Here is a 22,819-nt window from a genome sequence, read left to right as displayed (position 1 = left end):
GCCTGCCATTCTGAAAGGGACCTGTTAATCCCTACTCCTTGTTTTCTGTCTGCCAACCAATTTTCTATCCATGTCAGCACCCTACCCGCAATACCATGTGCTCTAATCCTGCCCACTAAACTCCTATGTGGGGCTTTATCAAAGGCTTTCTGAAATTCCAGGTACACTACATCCACTGGCTCTCCCTTGTCCATTTTCCTAGTTACATCCTCAGAAAATTCCAAAAGATTAGTCAAGCATGATTTGTCCTTTGTAAATCCATGCTGAATCGGAACGATCCTGTTACTGCTATCCAATTGTTCCGCAATTTCTTCTTTTATAATTGACTCTAGCATCTTCCCCACCACTGAAGTCAAGCTAACTGGTCTATAATTCCCATTTTCTCTCTTCCTCTTTTCTTACAAAGTGGGATAACAATAGCCACCCTCCAATCCACATGAACTGATCCTGAATCTATAGAACATTGGAAAATGATCACCAATGCATCTACAATTTCTAGAGCCACTTCCTTAAGTACCCTGGGATGATGACCATCAGGCCCTGGGGATTTATCAGCCTTCAGTCCCATCAGTCTACCCAACACCATTTCCAGCCCAATGTGAATTGCCTTCAGTTCCTCCATTACCCTAGAACCTCTGTCCAATAGTACGTCTGGAAGATTGTTTGTGTCTTCCTTAGTGAAGACAGATCCAAAGTACCTGTTCAACTCAACTGCCATTTCCTTGTTCCCCATAATAAATTCACTTGCTCCTGTCTTCAAGGGGCCTTCACTTCACTTGTTGCCGGTGACTTTACCTTTTCCCCGCCGGCGCGACTCAGCCACTCAGACCCGGGACAGTGCGGAAACAGAGACCGCTAGGGGACAATTATACCGACAATGAGAAACCCACGCAGGTCACAGGGAGAATCTGTCCAGACAGCACCGTAGTCGGGATAGAACCCGGGTCTCTGGCGGTGCAGGCGCTGTAAGGCTGTAACTCTACCGCTGCACCACCGTACCGCCCAGTCTAGGTTCACCGGCAATGGACTGAATACATCACGGGGGAAAACAAGACAGACACAAAATGCTGGAGTAACATAGAAACATAGAAAATATGTGCAGGAGGAGGCCATTTGGCCCTTCGAGCCAGCACCACCATTCATTGTGATCATGGCTGATCGTCCACAATCAATAACCCGTGCCTGCCTTCTCCCCGTATCCCTTGATTCCACTAGCCCCTTGAGCTCTATCTAATTCTCTCTTAAACCCATCCAGTGATTTGGCTTCCACTGCCCTCTATGGCAGAGAATTCCACAAATTCATAACTCTGGGTGAAAAAGTTCCCTCTCACCTCAGTTTTAAATGGCCTCTCCTTTATTCTAAGACTGTGTGGCCCCTGGTTCTGGACTCCCCCATCATTGGGAACATTTTTCCTGCATCTAGCTTGCCAGTCATTTTATAATTTTATATGTTTCTATAAGATCCCCTCTCATCCTTCTAAACTCCAGTAAATACAAGCCTAGTCTTTTCAATCTTTCCTCATATGACAGTCCCCCCATCCCAGGGATCAATCTCGTGAATCTCGTGAATCAGTAACTCATCGGGACAGGGAGCATCTCTGGATAGAAGCAATGGGTGACCTTTCGGGTCAAGACCCTTGTTCAGAATGAAGTCAGGGGAGAGGGAGATACATAGATGAGGAAGTGTAAGGTGTGAAAACGAGACAAAGGGGGTGAAGGTCAAGGAAAATGTAGAATAAAATCATTGTTAGCTGGGAGAAGGGAACAACAAAGTAAACAGAGATAAAATCTAGTCGGAGACAGAGAATGTGAGGAGGAAGGGATGGATAGAGAGGGAAAGCCAGGGGTGCTTGAGGTTATGTTCATACCGCTGTGGTGTAATCTGCCCAAGTGAAATATGACGTGCAGTTCCTCCAATTTGCACTGGGCCTCACTCTAAAAATGGAGGAGGCCCAGGACAGGAAGGGCAGTGTGGGAATGAGAGGGGGAGTTAAAGTGCTGAGCAACCGGGAGATCAGGTAGGTTTAGGCGGTCTGGGCGGAGGTGTTCAATGAAACGATGTTGGAGGAGGTGCAAGTGACCCTCTGCCTCACATGAAATGTCTGTCAGGGTCCTTGGATGGAGTCGAGGGACAGGTATAGGGACAGGTGTAGCATCTCCTGCAGTTGCAGGGGAAAGGAACTGGGGAGGGGGTGGTGTGGGTGGGAAGGGGCGAGTTGACCAGGGAGTTGTGGAGGGAACGGTCTCTGCGGAAAGCGAAAAGTTGTGGGGATGGGGAGATGTGGTGAGTAGTGGGATCCTGTTGGAGGTGGTGAAGATGCCGGAGGATTATGTGCTGGATGTGACGGCTGATGGGATGGAAGGTGAGGACAAGGGGGACTCTGTCCCTGTTGTGACTGGGGGAGGGGGAGCAAGGGCAGAGCAGCAGGGTACCGAGGAGACACGAGTGAGGGCCTCATCTATGATGGGAGAGGGGAACCCCCATTCCCTAAAGAATGAGGACATCTCTAATGTCCTGGCATGGAGCACCTCATCTTGGGCGCAGATGCGGCGTAGACGGAGGAATTGGGAGTGGGGGATAGAGTCTTTACAGGAAGCAGCGTGAGAGAGGTTAGTCTAGATAGTTGTGGGGGTCAGTGGGTTTATTATAGATGTCAGTCGATAGTCTATCTCCTGTGATGGAGGCGGTGTGATCAAGATTCGGTATGTGTGTGTGTGTGTGTGTGTGTGTGTGAGTGTGAAGCGTGTGTGTGTGTTTGGGGTCACTGGCAATGGACTGAATACATCACCGGGGGGGGGGGGGGGGGTGCTGACAATTTGGAGATGTTTCTAACCGCGATATTGCCACGTAAACGGCAACCTCGGGGTAGAAATGAAACTGCAACCGAGAAAACAAATATTGCCGAGAAAGTATGTTTCCTTGACACGCAAGCAAGATTTATAGACAATGGACAATAGGCAATAGGTGCAGCAGTAGGCCATTCGGCCCTTGGAATGTTATAGGAAATATGTTGTCAAGCTGGAAAGGGTGCGGAGATTTATGAGGATGTTGCCAGAACTCAAGGGCTTGAGGTACAAGGACCAGTTGAGCAGGCTGCCATTCTAGTCCTGGGAGCGCAGGAGGATGGAAGGTACAAAATATAGGCACTTCTTACAGAAGTGTGCAATATTGTGAGAGGAACGGATCGGGCCAACACATGGAGACACAGGCCCAGTGCAGGGGAGTCGAGAACCAGAGGACATAAGTTTAACGTGAGGGGAATGAGTTGCCAGAGGAAGCTATAGAACGGGGTGAAATTATGACTTTAGTAAATATTTGGACAGATATATGGATCGGAAGTGTTTGTGGTCCATGGACTCAATGCAGGTAAATGAGTCTAGCCCATAACGGCAGCTTGATCAGTATGGATGAGATGGGTCGAAGGGCCTAATGCCGTGCTGTCCGGCTCCGTGGCTCTATAACTGGTGTTTCTAAAGTGATTTTGGACTATCATGTACGTGCACGCTTGTACTCCACATTTGGATCAATGTTCACAACTCAAAATACTGTCGATTCCATCATTCCCGTTGCGATGAAGGGATTGAATCCCAAACGCCAGCTCTGTTTCTCTCCCCACACACTCCCTGACCAGCTGACTTATTCTTTCCGAAGTGAGAAAGACACAAAAAGCTGGAGTAACTCAGCGGGACAGGAAGCATCTCTGGAGAGAAGGAATGGCTGACGTTTGGGGTCGAGACCCTGCTTCAGTTTTTGTGGCTGATGCCTCCACATGTTCTACGTGAACCGACTGGAGACAGCAGGGTCTCACCTGCAGCGGGCAGACAGCACTGATGCACATCCGCTCAGTGCCTGGAAAGCTGCAGTCTCGGCCATCGCCTGCAGGTGGCAGGTGTCTCCCACTCAGCTCCACTGGGGCACTGTGCCCAGCATGCGAATTGTCCATGTTTGCACATCCAAGAGCAAAGGGAACATAGAAACATAGACAATAGGTGCAGGAGTAGGCCATTCGGCCCTTCGAGCCAGCTCCTCCATTCAATATGATCATAGACAATAGACAATAGGTGCAGGAGTAGGCCATTCGGCCCTTCGAGCCAGATCCTCCATTCAATATGATCATAGACAATAGACAATAGGTGCAGGAGTAGGCCATTCGGCCCTTCGAGCCAGCTCCTCCATTCAATATGATCATGGCTGATCATCCAGAACCAGAACCCTGTTCCTACTTTCTCCCCGTATCCCTTGATTCCGTTAGCCCCAAGAGCTATATCTAACATCCCCCACATCAGATTGGGTTTTGAAACATAACACTTTAATTGTCAAATCCTCAATAAATGTCAACGCGGCCAGATTACCTAAACATCTGGGAACCCCATTCGTCACCGGTCCACTTCAGTGCAAACCAAAGACAAGGCCTGTGTGCGGTCTTTCACTTCATGGCAATGACAGCAGACACCGCCCCCCTGACGTCACACACAATAGTTATTTAAAGCTACAACATGGAACAGGCCATTCGGCCCAACTAGTTGATGGCGATCATTGATCTCACCTTTACACCAGGTCTAAGTTATCCCACTTTCTCACCCACTAGGGGTAATTTACAGAGACCAATCAACCGACAAACCCGCACGTCTTTGGGATGTGGGAGGAAACCGGAGCACCCAGAGGGAACCCACACGGTCACGGGGAGAATGTGCTAACTCCACACCAACAAGAACCGAGGTGAGGATGGAACTCTGATCACCCGCGCCGTGAAGCAGCAGCTCTACTGGCTCTGCCACTGTGTTGCCCCATTCTCCACATCAATGCCCGGCTTAGGGAACTGGATTGACTACAGGGCCGTGCGACCTGGCAGTGATATGCAACCTGTTCCCCCGGGGAAATATCTGTCCCTGTATTCAGCATGTTGAAACACAACCGGATCTCACACGTTAACTCACACGGATCAGCCGCAGTCATTTTAATTAATGAATACCAATAGTCAGCCTTTATATAGAACTTTTATTGTGAACTATTTGCACTGAAGCAAAGCTCTTAATTTACAATACACACAACTCTACTTGTCTAAACAGTTGAAATGTTCTGACCCATCAACAGCAACAGTATTACATATCATGTCAAAGAGTCATTGAGTCATAGAGTGATACAATGTGGAAACAGGCCCTTCGGCCCATCTTGCCCACACCGGCTACACGAGTCCCACCTGCCTGCGTTTGGTCCATATCACTCCAAACTTGTCCAATTCATGTACCTGTCTGTTTCTTACACATTGGGACAGTCCCAGCCTCAACTACACTCCTCTGGCAGCTTGTCCCGTACACCCACCACCCTCTGTGTGAAAATGGGATGTGTAGGAAGGAACCGCAGATGCAGGTTACACACCTTGCACCCATCACTTCACTGGTCTCAGTCTGTTCAGGTCACCTGTGAAACAGCCAGCGTGGTGGTGAGCGGGTGTATTACACTGCCACGCCACTCCGCCCAGTGGAACCTCACCTCACTATCACCTCACTCATCCTCCTTTCATTCCCAAGGAGCTTGCATCCCTGGTCCCTGCCGATGGTCACATTGTGCAAACCACAGCAACCTTCCCGAGGGAATGTCCCTGCTGGCGGCGCACAGAGTGGATGTGAGGAGAGCAGTTTAATTCCAGTTTCCACCCGGCCTCACAACAGTCTTCTTCCCCACGCCTGGCCCAACACCACCATTCATTGTGTTCATGGCTGATCATCCACAATCAGTAACCCGTGCCTGCCTTCTCCCCATATCCCTTGATTCCACTAGCCCCCAGAGCTCTATCTAACTCTCTCTTAAATCCATCCAGGGATTTGACCTCCACTGCCCTCTGTGGCAGAGAATTCCACAAATTCACAACTCTCTGGGTGAAAAAGTTCCTTCTCACCTCAGTTTTAAATGGCCTCACCTTCATTCTAAGACCCTAGTTCTGGACTCCCCGAACATTGGGAACATTTTTCCTGAATCTAGCACGATGGGATCAGGGATCCCGGCCTTTCCCAACCGGCTGACGCAGTCACTCCGGATCTTTTCCAGTTCTGCATCTTCATCAAATTCCCCTCCCTTCCTCCCGCGTTGCATTAAGGTCAACATCAACGTGAGAGCGAACAAAGTAGAACCTCTTCCCCAGCCGCTTAATCTCCTTGGCAGGTTTTGCATCATTCTCTATGAATCGAGTAGCTGTCACTATGATCAAGGTGGATTTTCCTGCACCTGTCTCTCCCGTCACGGCGATGTTCAGCTCGGTCTTGTCCAGCTCTTTCATCTTATTCTCTTGCAGAGGTTGAATCATTTCCGCACCACCCGTTTCGGAGTCGCACTTCAGTTTGCTGAGCTCATCCTGTGGGGGTCTCAGACTGAGCCGCCTGTTGACTGAAAGGGCCAGCGGCGGGGCGGGCACAGCGGCGTGGGGCGAGTACAGCGGTGGGGGGCGTGTACAGCGGTGGGGGGCGTGTACAGCGGTGGGGGGCGTGTACAGCGGTGGGGGGCGTGTACAGCGGTGGGGGGCGTGTACAGCGGTGGGGCGGGTACAGCGGTGGGGCGGGTACAGCGGTGGGGGGCGTGTACAGCGTTGGGTGGCCAGTACAGCGGTGGGGGGCGTGTACAGCGTTGGGGGGCGTGTACAGCGGTGGGGGGCGAGTACAGCGGTGGGGGGCGTGTACAGCGTTGGGGGGCGTGTACAGCGTTGGGTGGCCAGTACAGCGGTGGGGGGCCAGTACAGCGGTGGGGGGCGTGTACAGCGTTGGGTGGCCAGTACAGCGGTGGGGGGCGTGTACAGCGGTGGGGGGCGTGTACAGCGGTGGGGGGCGTGTACAACGATGGGGGGCGTGTACAGCGGTGGGGGGCCAGTACAGCGGTGGGGGGCGTGTACAGCGTTGGGTGGCCAGTACAGCGGTGGGGGGCGTGTACAGCGGTGGGGGGCGTGTACAGCGGTGGGGGGCGTGTACAACGATGGGGGGCGTGTACAGCGTTGGGGGGCCAGTACAGCGTTGGGGGGCGTGTACAACGGTGGGGGGCCAGTACAGCGATGGGGGGGGGGGGGGGGTGAGTACAGCGGCGGGGGGCGTGTACAGCGGTGGGGGGCGAGTACAGCGGCGGGGGGGGGGCGTGTACAGCGGTGGGGGGTGAGTACAGAGGCTAGACAGACGAGCGGCGGGGCATGTGTTTTGCGGAAAAATATGAGGTAAAATCGGAATGGAGGAAATGAAATAAGAAAGCGGAAACTTCCCGCCAAATTCGGAAGGGTTGGGAGGTCTGTGAGAGAATATTATTCAGGTGAAAGAAATGAATTGTTGGAAGTACTTCACAGTAAGTGTTCCTATCCAACACATCCCCAATCTCAGGGATTTCTCATCTGAGTGTTTTTATTTCGGGCAGTAATTTTTCCACTGACATACAGTTCTCCGAACATTAATGAATGAATTGATGAGAAAGATAATTTCTTGTTGCACCTTATTCTTTTTACTCATTTATGTTTGGTGACGGTCGGCACATTGTTCGGAAGCTGGGTACGCTCTAATGCCGATGGGTGACTACTTTAATGCTTCTTGGTTCTGTGGCATTTGCCCACAAAGGGACTTTATGATTCACTGTTACGTTCTGGTCTGAGATAGACGCAGCTCTAGTTGGAAGGAGCTTGGAGAACATGTGCTAGGGTAATATTGGGAAGGACAGGTTGTCTTTTAAGCAAATACACAGAAAGGGGGGGGGGTAGGTATCTGGAACGAGCTGCCAGAGGAGGTATTTGAGCCAAGTACCATGACAGCATTTAAAATATATTTGGACAGGTATATGGATAGGAAAGGTTGAGAGGGATATGGGCCAAACGCGGGCAGGTTGACTAGTGTAGTTGGGTCATCTTGGTCGGAGGGGTCTATTTCCGTGCTGTTTGCCTAGATTAATCTGTGAAAGGTTGAACAGCCGAACATTTAATCCGCTGCAGCACAAATGTAAGAAAGTGAAATTTATTTTTGAAGAATATACTCAGAAAGATCTTGACCAGATGAATGTGCAGATAATGATTCCATTGAGGGAGACACTGGAACTAGGGGTCACTGATTTAAAATGCAAGGATGCCCATTTAAAAAAATGTAGACAGACCTAAAGCCACGATTTTGGGAAATAAAGATTTGATGTTACTATCAGAACAGCAGCAAACTGTTTTAAAACAACAGCACAGGGCAAGCAGCGGATATGTGTTCCTGGCTCCTACTCTGAATTTAGATGATTTTATAATCCTTTGCACACTCTGTAAATGTGCTCAGTCTGCTTGGGCCGTGGCAATCTTCTACTTATAACCATATAACCATATAACAATTACAGCACGGAAACAGGCCCGTTCGGCCCTACCAGTCCACGCCGACCACTCTCTCTGACCTAGTCTCATCTACCTGCTCTCAGACCATAACCCTCCAATCCCCTCCCATCCATATACCTATCCAATTTACTCTTAAATAATAAAATCGAGCCTGCCTCTACCACTTCCACCGGAAGCTCATTCCACACAGACACCACCCTCTGAGTAAAGAAGTTACCCCTCATGTTACCCCTAAACTTTTGTCCCTTAATTCTGAAGTTATGTCCCCTTGTTGGAATCTTCCCCACTCTCAAAGGGAAAAGCCTACCCACGTCAACTCTGTCCGTCCCTCTTAAAATTAAAAAAACCTCTATCAAGTCCCCCCTCAACCTTCTATGCTCCAAAGAATAAAGACCCAACCTGTTCAACCTCTCTCTGTAGCTTAAGTGCTGAAACCCAGGCAACATTCTAGTAAATCTCCTCTGTACCCTCTCCATTTTCATATCATATCATATATATACAGCTGGAAACAGGCCTTTTCGGCCCACCAAGTCCGTGCCGCCCAGCGATCCCCGCACATTAACACTATCCTACACCCACTAGGGACAATTTTTATTTGGCGACCAGAACTGCACACCATACTCCAGATTCGGCCTCACCAATGCCCTGTACAATTTTAACATTACATCCCAACTTCTATATTCGATGCTCTGATTTATAAAGGCAAGCATACCAAACGCCTTCTTCACCACCCTATCCACATGAGATTCCACCTTCAGGGAACAATGCACAGTTATTCCCAGATCCCTCTGTTCCACTGCATTCCTCAATTCCCTACCATTTACCCTGTACGTCCTATTTTGATTTGTCCTACCAAAATGCAGCACCTCACACTTATCAGCATTAAACTCCATCTGCCATCTTTCAGCCCACCCTTCCAAAAGGCCCAAGTCTCTCTGTATACTTTGAAAATCTACTTAATTATTAACTACACCACCTATCTTAGTATCATCTGCATACTTACTAATCCAATTTGCCACACCGTCATCCAGATCATTAATGTCTTAAGCCCTTTGCTCCTCTCGGGAGCGTAGGCCATTGACAAATGTCCTCCACCTCACTCGGTTGTTGGCGGTTCTTGCGAGATCTCCCCAGTTGAACGCACTATTTTTTATTTTGGCAACATTGGCAGACTTGCCTGCCTAGAACATGGTTCGGATGCTCCATGTCCCCACAAGGATAGATTTCTTTGGCGTCAGAAGGTGTGTCAGCTTCCCAGCGCCCTTGCGGGTTTGGCTGGGAAGTGTCATGTTCCCTGTCGCTGGGGAACATTCTTCAACCAAGTGTGTCATTTGGTTTTCATTCGTCAAAGTTACTGTAACTCATACTGTTTTCCAGGGGGTGGGGTAGTTAACCCCACGCCCAACCCCCAACTTGGAGGACCAGTGACTGCTTCGTCTGCCTCCTCACCCATGACCTGTCCGGTTTGGTTGAACCTGTGCTGTGGCAATCTCCCGGTTGTTAAACACTTCATTTCCCCTTCTCACCTTTTTTTGGTTTCCCTCTCCCTGACTCTCAGTCTGAAGAAGGGCCTCGACACGAAACGTCACCCATCTCCAGAGATGCTGCCCGTCCCGCTGTGTTTCTCCAGCATTTTGTATCGATCGTCTTTGTCAGTATTTAATTGTCTATTGCACACCATGGCACATTTACATACAGGTGTGATGCCGGTTCTGCCTCCATCATGCCTGTTAGTTGCTGAATGTATTAAGTCTGTATTACTGGAGGGGTGCATTGCATTGCAACAGCGTTGTCAGAAGTGTTTCTCAACACCAGCCCCGATATGATCTTTGCAAATTTCTTCGTATTATTCCTGATCACATAATTTAATCAGTCACACAATGTGGAAATAGGTCATTCTGCCCAACTTGCCCACAAAATACTCAATTGTGCTTTTTATTGTCACACCTGTTAATTGTTAACACAGTGAAATTAGTTTCCTTCACACTGACCAACATGTTCCATCTACACTAGTCCCTCTTGCCTGTGTTTGACCCATATCCATCCTAACCTGTCCTATCCATGTACCTGTCCAAATGTTTCTTAAACATTGCAATAGTACCTGCCTCAACTACCTCCTCCGGCTGCTTGTTCCATCCACCCACCACACTTTGTGTGAAAAAGTCACCCTTCAGATCCCTATAAAATCTTTTCCCCCTTCACCTTAAACCTACGAGCTCTGGTTCTTAATTCCCATACTCTGGGCAAAAGATTCTGTGCATCTACCTGATCTATTCCACTCATGATTTTATACATCTCAATCAGACCATTATACACCTCTACTAGATTAGTCCTTTACCCAAACTAAATTCAACACAACTCTTAAATGATCTGTTATTTCATTAATTAAGGGAACCAATTTGCTCAGTGGAATATTTAGAACAGTCTGCAGTCTGAATAAATTACGCCTGTCTTCATTTCTTTAAGTCCCCCATATCTGTAAAGTCTTTATGACGAACCAATTTTTTCTATATTTTATTGATTACCACACAATACCCTGGATTGCATCCTCAATATAGCAGATGACTTTGACTTGTACAGTCTGTGGAATGAGGTGCTGCCCATTGATTAATGTTTGTAAATACTATGTGCATGAGTTGCATGGAATCTTGTACTCTATGGAGGACCTTGGCAACCTGTGGAAAGGTGCAATGCATTTCCGCAGGACACACAACTCTCTTGGTGTTTCTCGAGATACATTGCGCTGTGCAACCAAACGCAAGAAAAACGTCAGACCACAATATTTCCATTTCTATTGAAGTTTTATCTTGTACAATCGCAAGGCACAGATATGTATTTATGAGAGAAATATTCGGCATATTGTACGTTAATCACAGAGCGCTTTTCAATTATACAGATCGTGAACATACATTGCGCTGAAAATCAGAATTAATACAGTTCATAAGTTCGAGGAGCAGAATTAGGCCATTCGGCCCATCAAGTCTATTCCACCATTCAATCACGACTGATCAATCCTTCCCGTTCAACATGCGTTAAATGAGCATTTACAATTCAGATTTTAAGCTACACATTATTTTTACCCAATGTAATGGCAGTTTCTATACCTTCCCAAAGTCCAACTTCGATAGCCATTACTGCTCGGGGATGGAATGCAGGTATAGCTTACGCACGCATTGCACTCTGAGATAATAAAACGAATCTTCCAAACATCTTTTCTTGATTTATTGGTCTTTATTAAAGTAGCACAATCAAAGAGTAATTCATAACCTTTCGTCCTTATCAACTGTTTGTTCATCAAACAACACAGTAAAATTCATATAGTCGTTACCGTGTGGTTCTTGCGAATGTAGCTGGCGTGAGTATGACTGGTGCGAGCATGCTAAAGAACTGTATTCTCTCCAACCTCCGAGACTAAACTGACCCACAATCTCTGTTGCTACGTTAGCCTCCTCCCATGTAGACACTCCCCATTACATATTAAATCACACCCACAAACATGCAAAAAAGGCATAAACTAGAAATATTAAACATAGCCATAATACAATAACAGTAACTACATTAAGCATAAATGGCTCCTACACCCAATATAATTCCTTTCAAGAGATCATAATATTTTGTCATGTTATCTATTGATTTTTGTGTTATAAATTCATGGTTTTTACCTGTGCTAATAAAAATGTCGAAAGATTGTTTAGTTGTGTTGCATAATTATTATCTATATAATTATTAATTCTACCCCCATCTCCACGTGTTAATATAAAACTCTAAAGGGAGAAGAAGCAAGAATTGTTTTACCATTTTAATAGTTCTTCAATTATTCGCAATGGCATTCAAGGTTTTTAAAAACCATGACAGCTTCTTGCGTGTGGGATGTGCATCATATATTGGTAAGGATTAGAAACATAGAAAATAGGTGCAGGAGGAGTCCATTTGGCCCTTCGAGCCAGCACTGCCATTCATTGTGATCATGGCTGATCATCCACAATCTTTTTAGTAAATTCTGTGATTGAGGCTTCTTCATCATTGTGATGCAAGGGAACTTCAACACGGACTGCCCTCTGTACACAGGACCTTGCCAAAAGCCACTGGGGCCAACTTCCTGAAGTACAATTCATTCACACATCCGACTGGTGAAAATTCACAGGTCAATGAGATAAGAGCCTAGCGGTGAAAATCTGACCCAACTATAAACCTCAGAGGTTTGTAGGGATGATGGATTTGCATTTTTCCAATAATTTGTGTGCTTTACTACACCTATTTTTTGCTAAATATCCCCAGCGTTCCAGCTGCATTTTGATGCCTGTAAAATTGGCTGCATACTGTAAGGTGCTGTTGATTGGTACCTGGCAATGGTGCAACGGGTAGGTCTGCTGCCTCAGTACCAGAGATCCGGGTTTGATCCCTACCGAGGGTACAACCTGTGTGAAGTTTGCATGGTTTCCATGTGACCATGTGAGTTTCCACTGGGGTGCTTAGGTGTACCCCAAAGACGTGTAGGATTGTAGGTTAATTGACCTCTGTAAAATTGCCTCTAGTGTGGAGTGAGTGGATGAGAGAGTGGGGTAAAGTGGACATAGTGTGAAAGGGTGATCAATGGTCAGTGTGGAATTGGTGGGCTGATGGACCTGTTTCCATGCTGTATCTCCAAACTGAAAGTTCACCAAACTGTGCCTTCTATAGGCCCATACTTAATAACATTTCACCTTGATTGTTACACAGCTTCTGAATTTGTGGAAGTAAAACCTGTCCATCTCACTGGTGGTTCTTCGTCATCATAAATATACTATCCCTCTTCTAGTTATCCAGCAAGATTTGGCATTTGACTTCTTCAGTCTATTGATTACTTTCAATCTATTGAAAGTAAGCATGCAGGTACAGCAGGCAGAGATGAAAGCTAATGGCATGATGGCCATCATCACGTGAGGATTTGCAATAAGGAACAAGGAGGTCCTACTGCAGTTGTACAGGGCCCTGGTGAGACCGCACCTGGAGTATTGTGTGCAATTTTGGTCTCCTAATTTGAGGAAGGACATTATTGCTCTTGAGGGAGTGCAGCGTAGGTTCACCAGGTTAATTCCCAGGATGGCGGGACTGACATATGATGAAAGAATGGGTCGACTGGGCTTGTATTCACTGGAATTTAGAAGGGTGAGAGTGGATCTTATAGAAACATATAAAATTCTTAAAGGATTGGACAGGTTAAATGCAGGTAAAATGTTCCAGATGTTGGGGGAGTCCAGAACCAGGGGCCACAGTCTAAGAATAAAGGGGAGGCCATTTAAAACTGAGATGAGAAAAAACGTTTTCACCCAGAGAGTTGTGAATTTGTGGAATTCTCTGCCACAGAAGGCAGTGGAGGCCAATTCATTGGATGAATTTAAAAGAGAGTTAGATAGAGCTCTTGGGGCTAGCGGAATCAAGGGGTATGGGGAGAAGGCAGGCACGGGTTACTGATTGTGGACGATCAGCCAGGATCATGTACGGGCAAATGAGATCAGTTGAACTTGGCATAATGTTTGACACAAACACTGTGGGCTGAAGGGGCCATTGTTGTGCTGTACTCTTCTATGTTCTAATGTCAAACGCTACCCTCACCACCCTCTCCGCACTCTCCGTCAGTTCCTTCAGCGCATCTCTCAGGATCTTGTAGGTCATGAGAAACGATGAACCTGCTCCAAAAATAGAGCCAATGACTGGGACAAAGTCTAGAGCCAATTCCAGGGCTGAAACCGTCACAAAAGCAGCTCCCCAACCTATCCTAGCAATTATATCTAGAGTTATTTCTCCCAGCAGGGGAGAGTTTGCTGCTGCTTTCAGCTCATCCATGGATTTACCTGTTCTGTCGGCCAGTCGCTGAAGGGAAGTGTCATTAAGACCCAGGCATTTCCTGAAATGGATGATTGCTCCAATCAGTATGGGAATGTCACACGAGAGAGAGACTCCAGGGACAGGGATGGCTCCTAATGATCCCGAGAGGATCGCCAATGCCCAGATCACCTTCTTCAGCAACTCACTTTTCTTCTGAACAATCTCCACGCTGAGGTTGGGAAGGGCCAGGACAAAGATCCTTTTCTTTATATTTGGTAAATCACCTTCCAGTGCTTCATTCAACTGAACAAAATCATACTGATCCTGATCAAAACTGGATATCAGGAACACCCTGGGATCAGTGATCCCGACCTTCCCCAACCCACAGAGGCAGTCACTCCGGATCTTTTCCAATTCTGCATTTTTATCAAATTCCTTCCGTTCCTTCTTTTCCAATTCCTCTTCTTCATCAAATTCCTTCCGTTCCCTCTGCACTGAATAAAAGTCAACGTCAATCTTCGAGCGAACAAAATAGAATCTCTTCCCCAGCCGCTTAATCTCATTGGCAAGTTTTGCATCATTCTCTTTGAATCGACTAGCTGCCACTATGATGAAGAAATCATATTTTTTAAATTGCACTTCCTTCAGATAGGAACCCTCCTTGAATCGTGGAGATCCGATCCCCGGCAGGTCCCAGTAGCGGACATTGGGCAGATTGGGATGTGGGTATCCGGTTTGCTCCTTTGTAGTTTCTATGGTGCGAGCCTCAGCCGCTCCCTCATCTGTGTTACGAAGCCCTCTCATGGCGTTGATGAAGGTGGATTTTCCTGTACCTGTCTCTCCCGTCACGGCGATGTTCACCTCGGTCTCGTCCAGTTCTTTCATCTTATTCTGTATCAAGGGTTTAATCTTTTCCACACCACCCGTTTGGAAGTCGGACTTCAGTTTGCTGAGCTCATCCTGCGTGAAGAATGTGGGGGTCTCAGACTGAGCCGCCTGTTGACTGAAAGGAAACATGTGTTGGAACATGACTGAAAGGAAACATGTGTTGGAACATGACTGAAAGGAAACATGTGTTAGAACATGACTGAAAGGAAACATGTGTTGGAACATGACTGAACGGAAACATGACTGAAAGAAAACCATGACAGTTTCCAGTTGAAACAGCATCCAAACACATTGCACATTGCATCATGACCAGATATCCTCGTGTCAATCTGACCTATTGATTGTACAGCATGCTAAACAAAGCTTTTCACTGTACTTCAGTACACATGCACAACAATAAGGGTAAATATAGTTATGGTTGAAATGCTTTTCCTGTTACAGAGCAAAGTGAAGAGATAATCTGTGCAGTGGGATTATAAAGGGATATATAAAATTACGAGGAACATCTGTATGGTGATTAATCACTTGTCTTTTTCTCAGGGTAGGTAATCAAAATCTAGATGGTTTCCAGTTGAGGGGGAAAGATGACTGGTGGCTATTTGGAACTAGCTGTCAGAAAAGCATTCAGAGAATTGGCCCCCACTGCCGTCTGAGGCAGAGAATTCCACAGATTTACAACTCTCTGACTGAAAAAGGTTTTCCTCATCTCCGTTGTAAATGGGCTACCCCTTATTCTTAAACTGTGGCCCCTGGTTCTGGACTCCCCCAACATTGGGAACATGTTTCCTGCCTCTAGCATGCCCAATCCTTTAATAATCTTATATGTTTCAAAACTAGCTGTCAGAAAAGTGGTGGAGACAGGTACAATGATAATAATCATAATCGTAATTTATTAACCAATTATGTTTTGCAACATACGAGGAATGTGGTTGGCCTTACAGTCATACCAAAAAAGCACAAGGCAAAGAGTGGCAATAAAGGGGGCTTTTTCTGGTTGGCTGCCAGTGACCAGTGGAGTTCCGCACGGGTCAGTGCTGGGGCTATTAATATTTGGATGAGGGGATCGAAGGCTTTGTGGCCAAGTTTGCAAATGATACGAAAATAGGTGGAGGGGCAGGTAGTGTAGAGAAAGCCAGGACTCTACAGAAGGACTTGGACAGGTTGGGAGAGTGGGCAAAGAAGTGGCAGATGGAATACAGTGTAGCAAACTATGGACTCATTCATTTTGATAATAGGAATAAAGGCATAGACTATTTTCTAAATGGCGAGAGAGTCCACAAATCAGAGATGGAAAGGGACTTGGGAGTCCTGGTGCAGGATTCCCAAAAAGTTGATTTGCAAGTTGAATCGGTAGTAAGGGAGGCAAACACAATGGCAGCATTTATTTCAAGAGGACCAACATACACAAACAGGGATTTAATGCTGAGGCTCTGTAAGACGCTGGGCAGGCTGCAATTGGAGTATTGTGAGCAATATTTGGCCCTATATAGAAACATAGAAAATAGGTGCAGGAGGAGGCCATTCGGCCCTTCGAGCCACCACCACCATTCATTGTGATCATACCTGATCATCCACAATCAGTAACCTGTGCCCAACTTCTCCCCATATCCCTTGATTCCACTATCCCCCAGAGCTCTATCTAACTCTCTTAAATTCATCCAGTGATTTGGCCTCCACTGCCTTCTGTGGTAGCGAATTCCACAAATTCACAACTCTATGGCTGAAAACGTTCCTTTTCACCTCAGTTTTAAATGGCCTCCCCTTTATTCTAAGATTGTGGCCCCTGGGTCTGGACTCGCCCAACATTGGGAACATTTTTCCTGCATCTAGCTTGTCCACTCCTTTTATGATTTTGTATGTCTCTATAAGATCCCCTCTCATCCTTCTAAACTCCAGTGAATACAAGCCTAGTCTTTTCAATCTTTCCTCATATGACAGTCCCGCCATCCCAGGGATCAATCTCGTGAACCTATGCTGCACTGCCTCAATTACAAGGATGTCCTTCCTCAAATTAGGAGACCAAAACTGTACAGCTGGAATGGGGTTAGGAGGGAGAGATAGATCAGCCATGATTGACTAGCGGAGTAGACTTGATGGGCCAAATGGCCTAATTCTGCTCCTGTCAGACCATGAACATGGTCATTTGGAGTATCGCCTGCAGTTCTACTCACTCATTGGAGGAAGAAGAGGGGAAGCCCCGTTTTCTGAAGAATGAGGACATCTCTGATGCCGTAGTGTGAAACACCTCATCCCGGGCGCAGATGCGGCGTAGACGGAGGAATTGGGAGTAGGGGATAGACTTTTTGCAGGAGACGGGGTGGGAGGAAGTGTAGTCCAGATAGCTGTGCGAGTCAGTGGGATTATAGTAGATGTCAGTCACTAGTCTTTCTCCTGTGATGGAGATGGTGAGGTCCAGAAATGGTAGGGAGATGTCGGAGATAGTCCAAGTATAATTAAGCGCAGGATGGAAATTGGAAGTGAAGTGTATGAAGTCAGTGAGTTCTGCATGGGTACAAGAGGTAGCACCAATGCAGTCGTCGATGTAGCGGAGGTAGAGTTCGGGGATGGGGCAGTGTACATCTGGAACAGGGATTGTTCGACGTACCCGACAAAGAGGCAGGCGTAGCTAGGGCCCATGCGAGTGCCCATAGCTATGCCTCTGGTTTGGAGGAAGTGGGAGGAGTCAAAGGAGAAGTTATTAAGGGTAAGAACCAGCTCTGCTAGGCGGAGGAGAGTGTTGGTAGATGGGGATTGGATGGTTCTACGGTCGAGGAAGAAGTGGAGGGCTTCAAGACCATCCTTGTGGGGGATGGAAGTGTAGAGTGCCGCCTGACCTGCTGAGTTACTCCAGCATTTTGTGAAAAAAACTGCCTGGATTAGAGGGTATAGCTATCAGGATAGGTTGGACAAATTTGGATCTTGTTCTCCCGAATGCTAGAGGTTGAAGGGGATACCCGATGGACAGAATCTTTTTCCCCAGGATGGAAATATCAAAGAATACCTAGCATAGCTCTCAGGTTAAAGGAGTAAATTGTAAAGAACATTTATGGGGCAAGTTTTTACACTGGAGAGTAATGGGTGCCTGGAACGTACCACATAGGGTGATAGTGTAAACAGATATGGCAGTGGAGTCTAAGAGGCTTTTGGCGAGGCACATGGGTATGCAGGGAATGGAGGGATATAGATCATGTGTTGGCTGATGAAATTAGTTTACTTTGGCATTATGTTCAGCAGAGACATTGTGGGCTGAAAGACCTGATCCTGCACTGCCTGGCCCACATCACGACACTGCAAGTCTTTCCACTAGCCTCAAGGATAGGGTCAGGAATGTTCTGGGTAAAGCTGCAACCACAGATCCATCTTCCCCACTTGCCTGCAATGAGCACAGCTCAAACAACACTGTGCACCGTCCCACACTCAAAATGGTCACATCTTCCACTACCAACACACAATGGGTTCACTGTGTGCCAAGCACAAGATGCCATGCTGCTACTTACCTGAGCTACTCTGAGAACAACTCCAAACCCCAAAACCTTCACCAACAAGCATTTTAGTGTAAAGGGATGCTGCCACCATTAGCATGCACAGCATGCTGCTTATGAAAGATATCACTGTTCCTTCTGAAGGAAGGACTCAGCTATCGAGGAAGTATGACCGGGCCACTTGCTCAGGGCAGTTAAAAATGGATATGAATTGGTTGTCTTGACTCCAATGTCTTTATTGTATAAAGAGATTAGATGCAAAGAGAAAGGACTTCAGTTGCCAATCAACTAGCACTCTCCTGTAACAATGGGCAATCTGAGCACTGGCCATGCCCTGCGCTGGCAGGTTGTACTGAGGCAAGGAGACGCTGGGTGACAAGGTACAGGGTGACAGGGAGACAAGGTGACACGGAGACAGGGTGACAGGGAGACAGGCAGACAAGGTGACATGGAGACAAGGTGACAGGGGACAAGGTGACAGGGAGACTGGGTGACAGGGAGACAAGGTGCGGCGTGTCCGGACCTACCTGGAGCTGCCTCCTCCCATTTCTGATCTCTGTGTGTCGCTGCCGGCCTGTGTGATGATCCAGTGATCCTCGCACTGCGCTGAGGTGAGGTCGGGGATCAGAACTCCTCTTCGTCCTTGGATGTGCGAGTCTTCTCCTTCAAGAGGAAAGTAGTGAGAGAGTGAGTGCTGGTTTGTTCTGTACCAGAAATCCCTGAGGCTATTGGGAATATCACCCTTAATCGGGATGGGTTTAATGCAATCTACTAGAAAGTGGGCCTGTACACGCTGGAGTTTAGGAGGATGAGGGGGACATCATTGAAATTCACCAAATAGTGAAAAGCCTGTGTAGAGTGGATGTGGAGAGGGTGTTTCCACTAGTGGGAGAGTCTCAGAACTAAAGGACGTTCCTTTAGGAAGGAGAGGGGATCTTATTGAAACGTATAAGATTATTAAGGGGTTGGACACATTAGAGGCAGGAAACATATTCCCAATGTTGGGGGAGTCCAGAACCAGGGGCCACAGTTTAAGAATAAGGGGTAGGCCATTTAGAACAGAGATGAGGGAAAACTTTTTCAGTCAGAGAGTTGTGAATCTGTGGAATTCTCTGCCTTAGAGGGCAGTGGAGGCCAATTCTCTGAATACATTCAAGAGAGAGCTAGATAGAGCTCTTAAGGATAGCGGAATCAGGGGGTATGGGGTGAAGGCAGGAACGGGGTACTGATTGAGAATGATCAGCCATGATCACATTGAATGGCGGTGCTGGCTCGAAGGGCCGAATGGCCTATTCCTGCACCTATTGTCTATTGTCTATTGAGACGAGCAGAAATTTCTTTAGTTAGAAGGTGGTGAATCTGTGGAATTCATTGCCACCGAAGGCTGTGGAGACCAAGTCAATGGAGTTCTCTCAGGCAGAGATAGATTCTCCAATGTTATGGGTGTCAGGGGTTATGGGGAGAAGACAGGAGAATGGGGTCAAGAGGGTGATATATATCAGCCATGATTGAATGGCGGAGTAGACGATGGTCCGAATGGCCTCAGCTATTACATCTGATAGAGAACAATGTTAATCACCAGTGACAAATTCCCCACCATCAACATGTGGCAGGGACTAGTTGGGCTGAAGGGTCTATTTCTGTCCTGCAAATGCTACCACTAAAAGAGATCATTCGAAATGAGCAGGAACCGAAACAATGTCCATAACCAGGGGTCACAGTTTAAGAATAAGAGGGAGGCCATTTAGGACTGAGATGAGGAAAAACTTCTTCACCCAGAGAGTTGTGAGTCTGTGGAATTCTCTGCCACAGAAGGCAGTGGAGGTTCACTGGATGTTTTCAAGAGAGAGCTCTTAAGGCTAAAGGATTCAAGGGATATGGGGAAAATGCAGGAAAGGGTTACTGATTTTATATGATCAGCCATGATCATATGGAATGGTGGTGCTGGCTCGAAGGGCCGAATGGCCTACTCCTGTACCTATTATCTATTGTCTATTGTACAGGGTCCACATTACAACACAAGTACATATTAAACCCCCCAATTTAGCTTCTTTTACCATCAGCACTTGCCGCTCAATCAATAAGCAAAATGATCAAAGCTGCAATAATAATTTTCGGTTACATGAGAAACAAAGTTTTCATATAATCACAGAATCTAAAATAATACCAAAACAACCGTGGTGACAGCTTACCCAGTCCATCCCACCTCCTCCGCCCCACCACCCCCTCCTCACACACTCAACCCCCCCTTCCTCCTCCCACACCCCCCCTCCTCCTCCTCCCCGCCACCCCATCCCCCCTCACTTACTCGACCCCCCCAACCCCCTCACCTGCTCGACCACCTCCTCCTCCACCCCCTCACGCACTCCATCGCCTCATCCTCCTCCCCCCCCACTCACCTCAACCTCTCCATCTCCCCTCCTCCACCTCCCCCCACCCCATCCCCCCTCATCCACTCAACCCCCTCCACCTCCCACCCCCCTCCTCCTCCCTGTCACCCCCACCCCCCTCACCCACTCCATCCCCCCTCCTCCTCCCCCATAATCCCCTCCTCCTCCCCCCACCCCCCTCACCCGCTCCCTCCCCCATAACCCCCTCCATCCCCCTTACTCACCCATCCCTCACCCTCTCCTCCTCCCCTCCTCCCCCCCTCCCTCTCCTCCCCCCCCTCCCTCTCCTCCCCCCTCCCCTGATGCTCTCGTCACCCCGTCCCTCCCTCCCGGCCATTGCCTACTGTCGTCACTCGGGCGGGGCCCGGCAACGCCGCTTAAAGCTCCCCCGGGGTTGGGTCGTGCGAGGAGGGAGAGGAGGGCACTGAGCGCGGCGCTGCCGTCAGGCGGGCGGGCCCCCCCCTCTTGGAGCGGGAGAGGCGACGCCACCTCCCGGCGGCCAGCGCGGCCCGGCCTGAGGAATGGCAGGCGCGAGGCATGCCGGGACGGGCGGCGGTGCGGGGGCGGGGGGCGCATTAGTTAAAGGTCCGGGGGGGGGGGGGGGTGAAGTGTGTGTGAGTGAATACACAATGGACTGAATACATCACGGCGGGGAGGGGGGAGGGGGTTGGGGGGGGGGGGGTGGGGTTGGGGTGGGGGGTTGTTGGGGGGGGGGGGGGGGATCAATTTGGACACGATTCTAACTGCGATATTGCCGCATAAACTGCGACCTCGGAGTGAAAACGAAACTACAACCGCGAAAACAAATATTTCCGAGAAATGTGTTTACTTAACAAGCAAGCAAGGTTTAGCAAGATAAAAACTAACATACACTCACTCACACACACTCTATCTCTCTCTCTCTCTCTCACACACACACACACACGCTCTCTCTCACACACACACGCACACAACTGCTGCCCTGGTCGATCAAACCCAGTGAACACGATTCCACGCCGCACTTTTGCCAACTCTCACTTCAATTCATCCCGTTAATGAAAACCAAGTGCACTGGAGACGTGAAATAAAAATAACATCAAACGCTGGAAACGTTCAGCAGCCCAGGCAGCCAATGGATCCTGGAGCTGAAACACTCAACTCAGATTTGATAACTTAGAGATAGACACAAAAAGCTGGAGTAACTCAGCGGGACGGGCAGCATCTCTGGAGGGAGATAACTCAGAAACTGATGACAGATTCTTTCCGCGGCTGCTGCCTGTCTCACTGAGTGTTTGAACAGTTTCCAGTGCCGCTGCTCCGGTTCTGGTCCTTAGCTACTTCGGTTCAGGAGGAGACTCCGTCAGTGAACGTCCGCTGTGGTCGCCGCTCCAGTCCGCTGTGGTCGCCGCTCCAGTTGCTGCGTGCCTCTCACCTTGTCAAGTACTTGTTCCTCTGTCCCTCTCTCCCCCTGCCCAGTTCACCCACTGTCTTCCTGTCTCCACCCATATCCTTTCTTAGTCCCGCCCCGACATCAGCGTAACGAAGGGTCTCGACCCGAAACGTCACCCATTCCTTCTCTCCAGAGATGCTGACTGTCCCGCTGAGTTACTGCAGCATTTTGTGACGCCTTCGTGTCAAGTACTTGGATGGATTGCTGCACCTTATCAATAAGGCTCAAGATGTGTGTGCGCCGAGTGACTTTACACTTTACCCGCCGGCGCGTCTCAGCCCCTCAGACCCGGGGCAGTGTGGAAACAGAGACCGCTAGGCGACAATTAGACCGACAATGAGAAACCCACGCAGGTCACAGGGAGAATCTGTCCAGACACCACCCGTAGTCGGGATCGAACCCGGGTCTCTGGCGCTGCAGGCGCTGTAAGGCTGTAACTCTGCCGCTGCGCACATTATATAAACAAGCCCAGTCTGGGGTCACCGGCAATGG

The 22,819-nt window shown here is 48.2% G+C and overlaps 1 protein-coding gene across 3 annotated transcripts; it reads right to left on the bottom strand.

Moving 5' to 3' along the window:
* Positions 1-11,121: 11,121 nt before the first annotated feature.
* On the bottom strand, positions 11,122-22,353 carry LOC144600735 (interferon-inducible GTPase 5-like). 3 transcript variants are annotated; one of them, XM_078412658.1, is made up of 3 exons: positions 22,310-22,353; positions 19,036-19,171; positions 11,122-15,141 (listed from the first exon to the last, which is right to left on the bottom strand). In XM_078412658.1, exons 2-3 carry the CDS (start codon positions 19,053-19,055, stop codon positions 13,896-13,898), a joined length of 1,266 nt encoding a protein of 421 aa, XP_078268784.1. In that variant the 5' UTR covers positions 19,056-19,171; positions 22,310-22,353; the 3' UTR covers positions 11,122-13,895. The 3 variants fall into 3 exon arrangements, with proteins under 3 accessions (XP_078268784.1, XP_078268783.1, XP_078268785.1); XM_078412657.1 differs by having other exon boundaries at positions 22,037-22,346; XM_078412659.1 differs by lacking the exon at positions 22,310-22,353 and adding an exon at positions 21,243-21,435.
* Between the last annotated feature and the right edge of the window lie 466 nt (positions 22,354-22,819).

The sequence above is a fragment of the Rhinoraja longicauda genome, chromosome 15 (genome assembly GCF_053455715.1).
Source record: "Rhinoraja longicauda isolate Sanriku21f chromosome 15, sRhiLon1.1, whole genome shotgun sequence".
Classification (NCBI taxonomy): domain Eukaryota; kingdom Metazoa; phylum Chordata; class Chondrichthyes; order Rajiformes; family Arhynchobatidae; genus Rhinoraja; species Rhinoraja longicauda.
The sequence above is the reverse complement of the archived record's forward strand: the minus strand, read 5'-3'. Positions and strand labels throughout refer to the sequence as shown.

Excerpts from the sequence above, each read along its gene's own strand:
- LOC144600735 (XM_078412658.1), bottom strand. The coding sequence starts at position 19,055 with ATGGGAGGAGGCAGCTCCAG. Across the intron at positions 15,142-19,035 it reads ATGGGAGGAGGCAGCTCCAG|TCAACAGGCGGCTCAGTCTG; the intron begins GTAGGTCCGGAC and ends GTTTCCTTTCAG.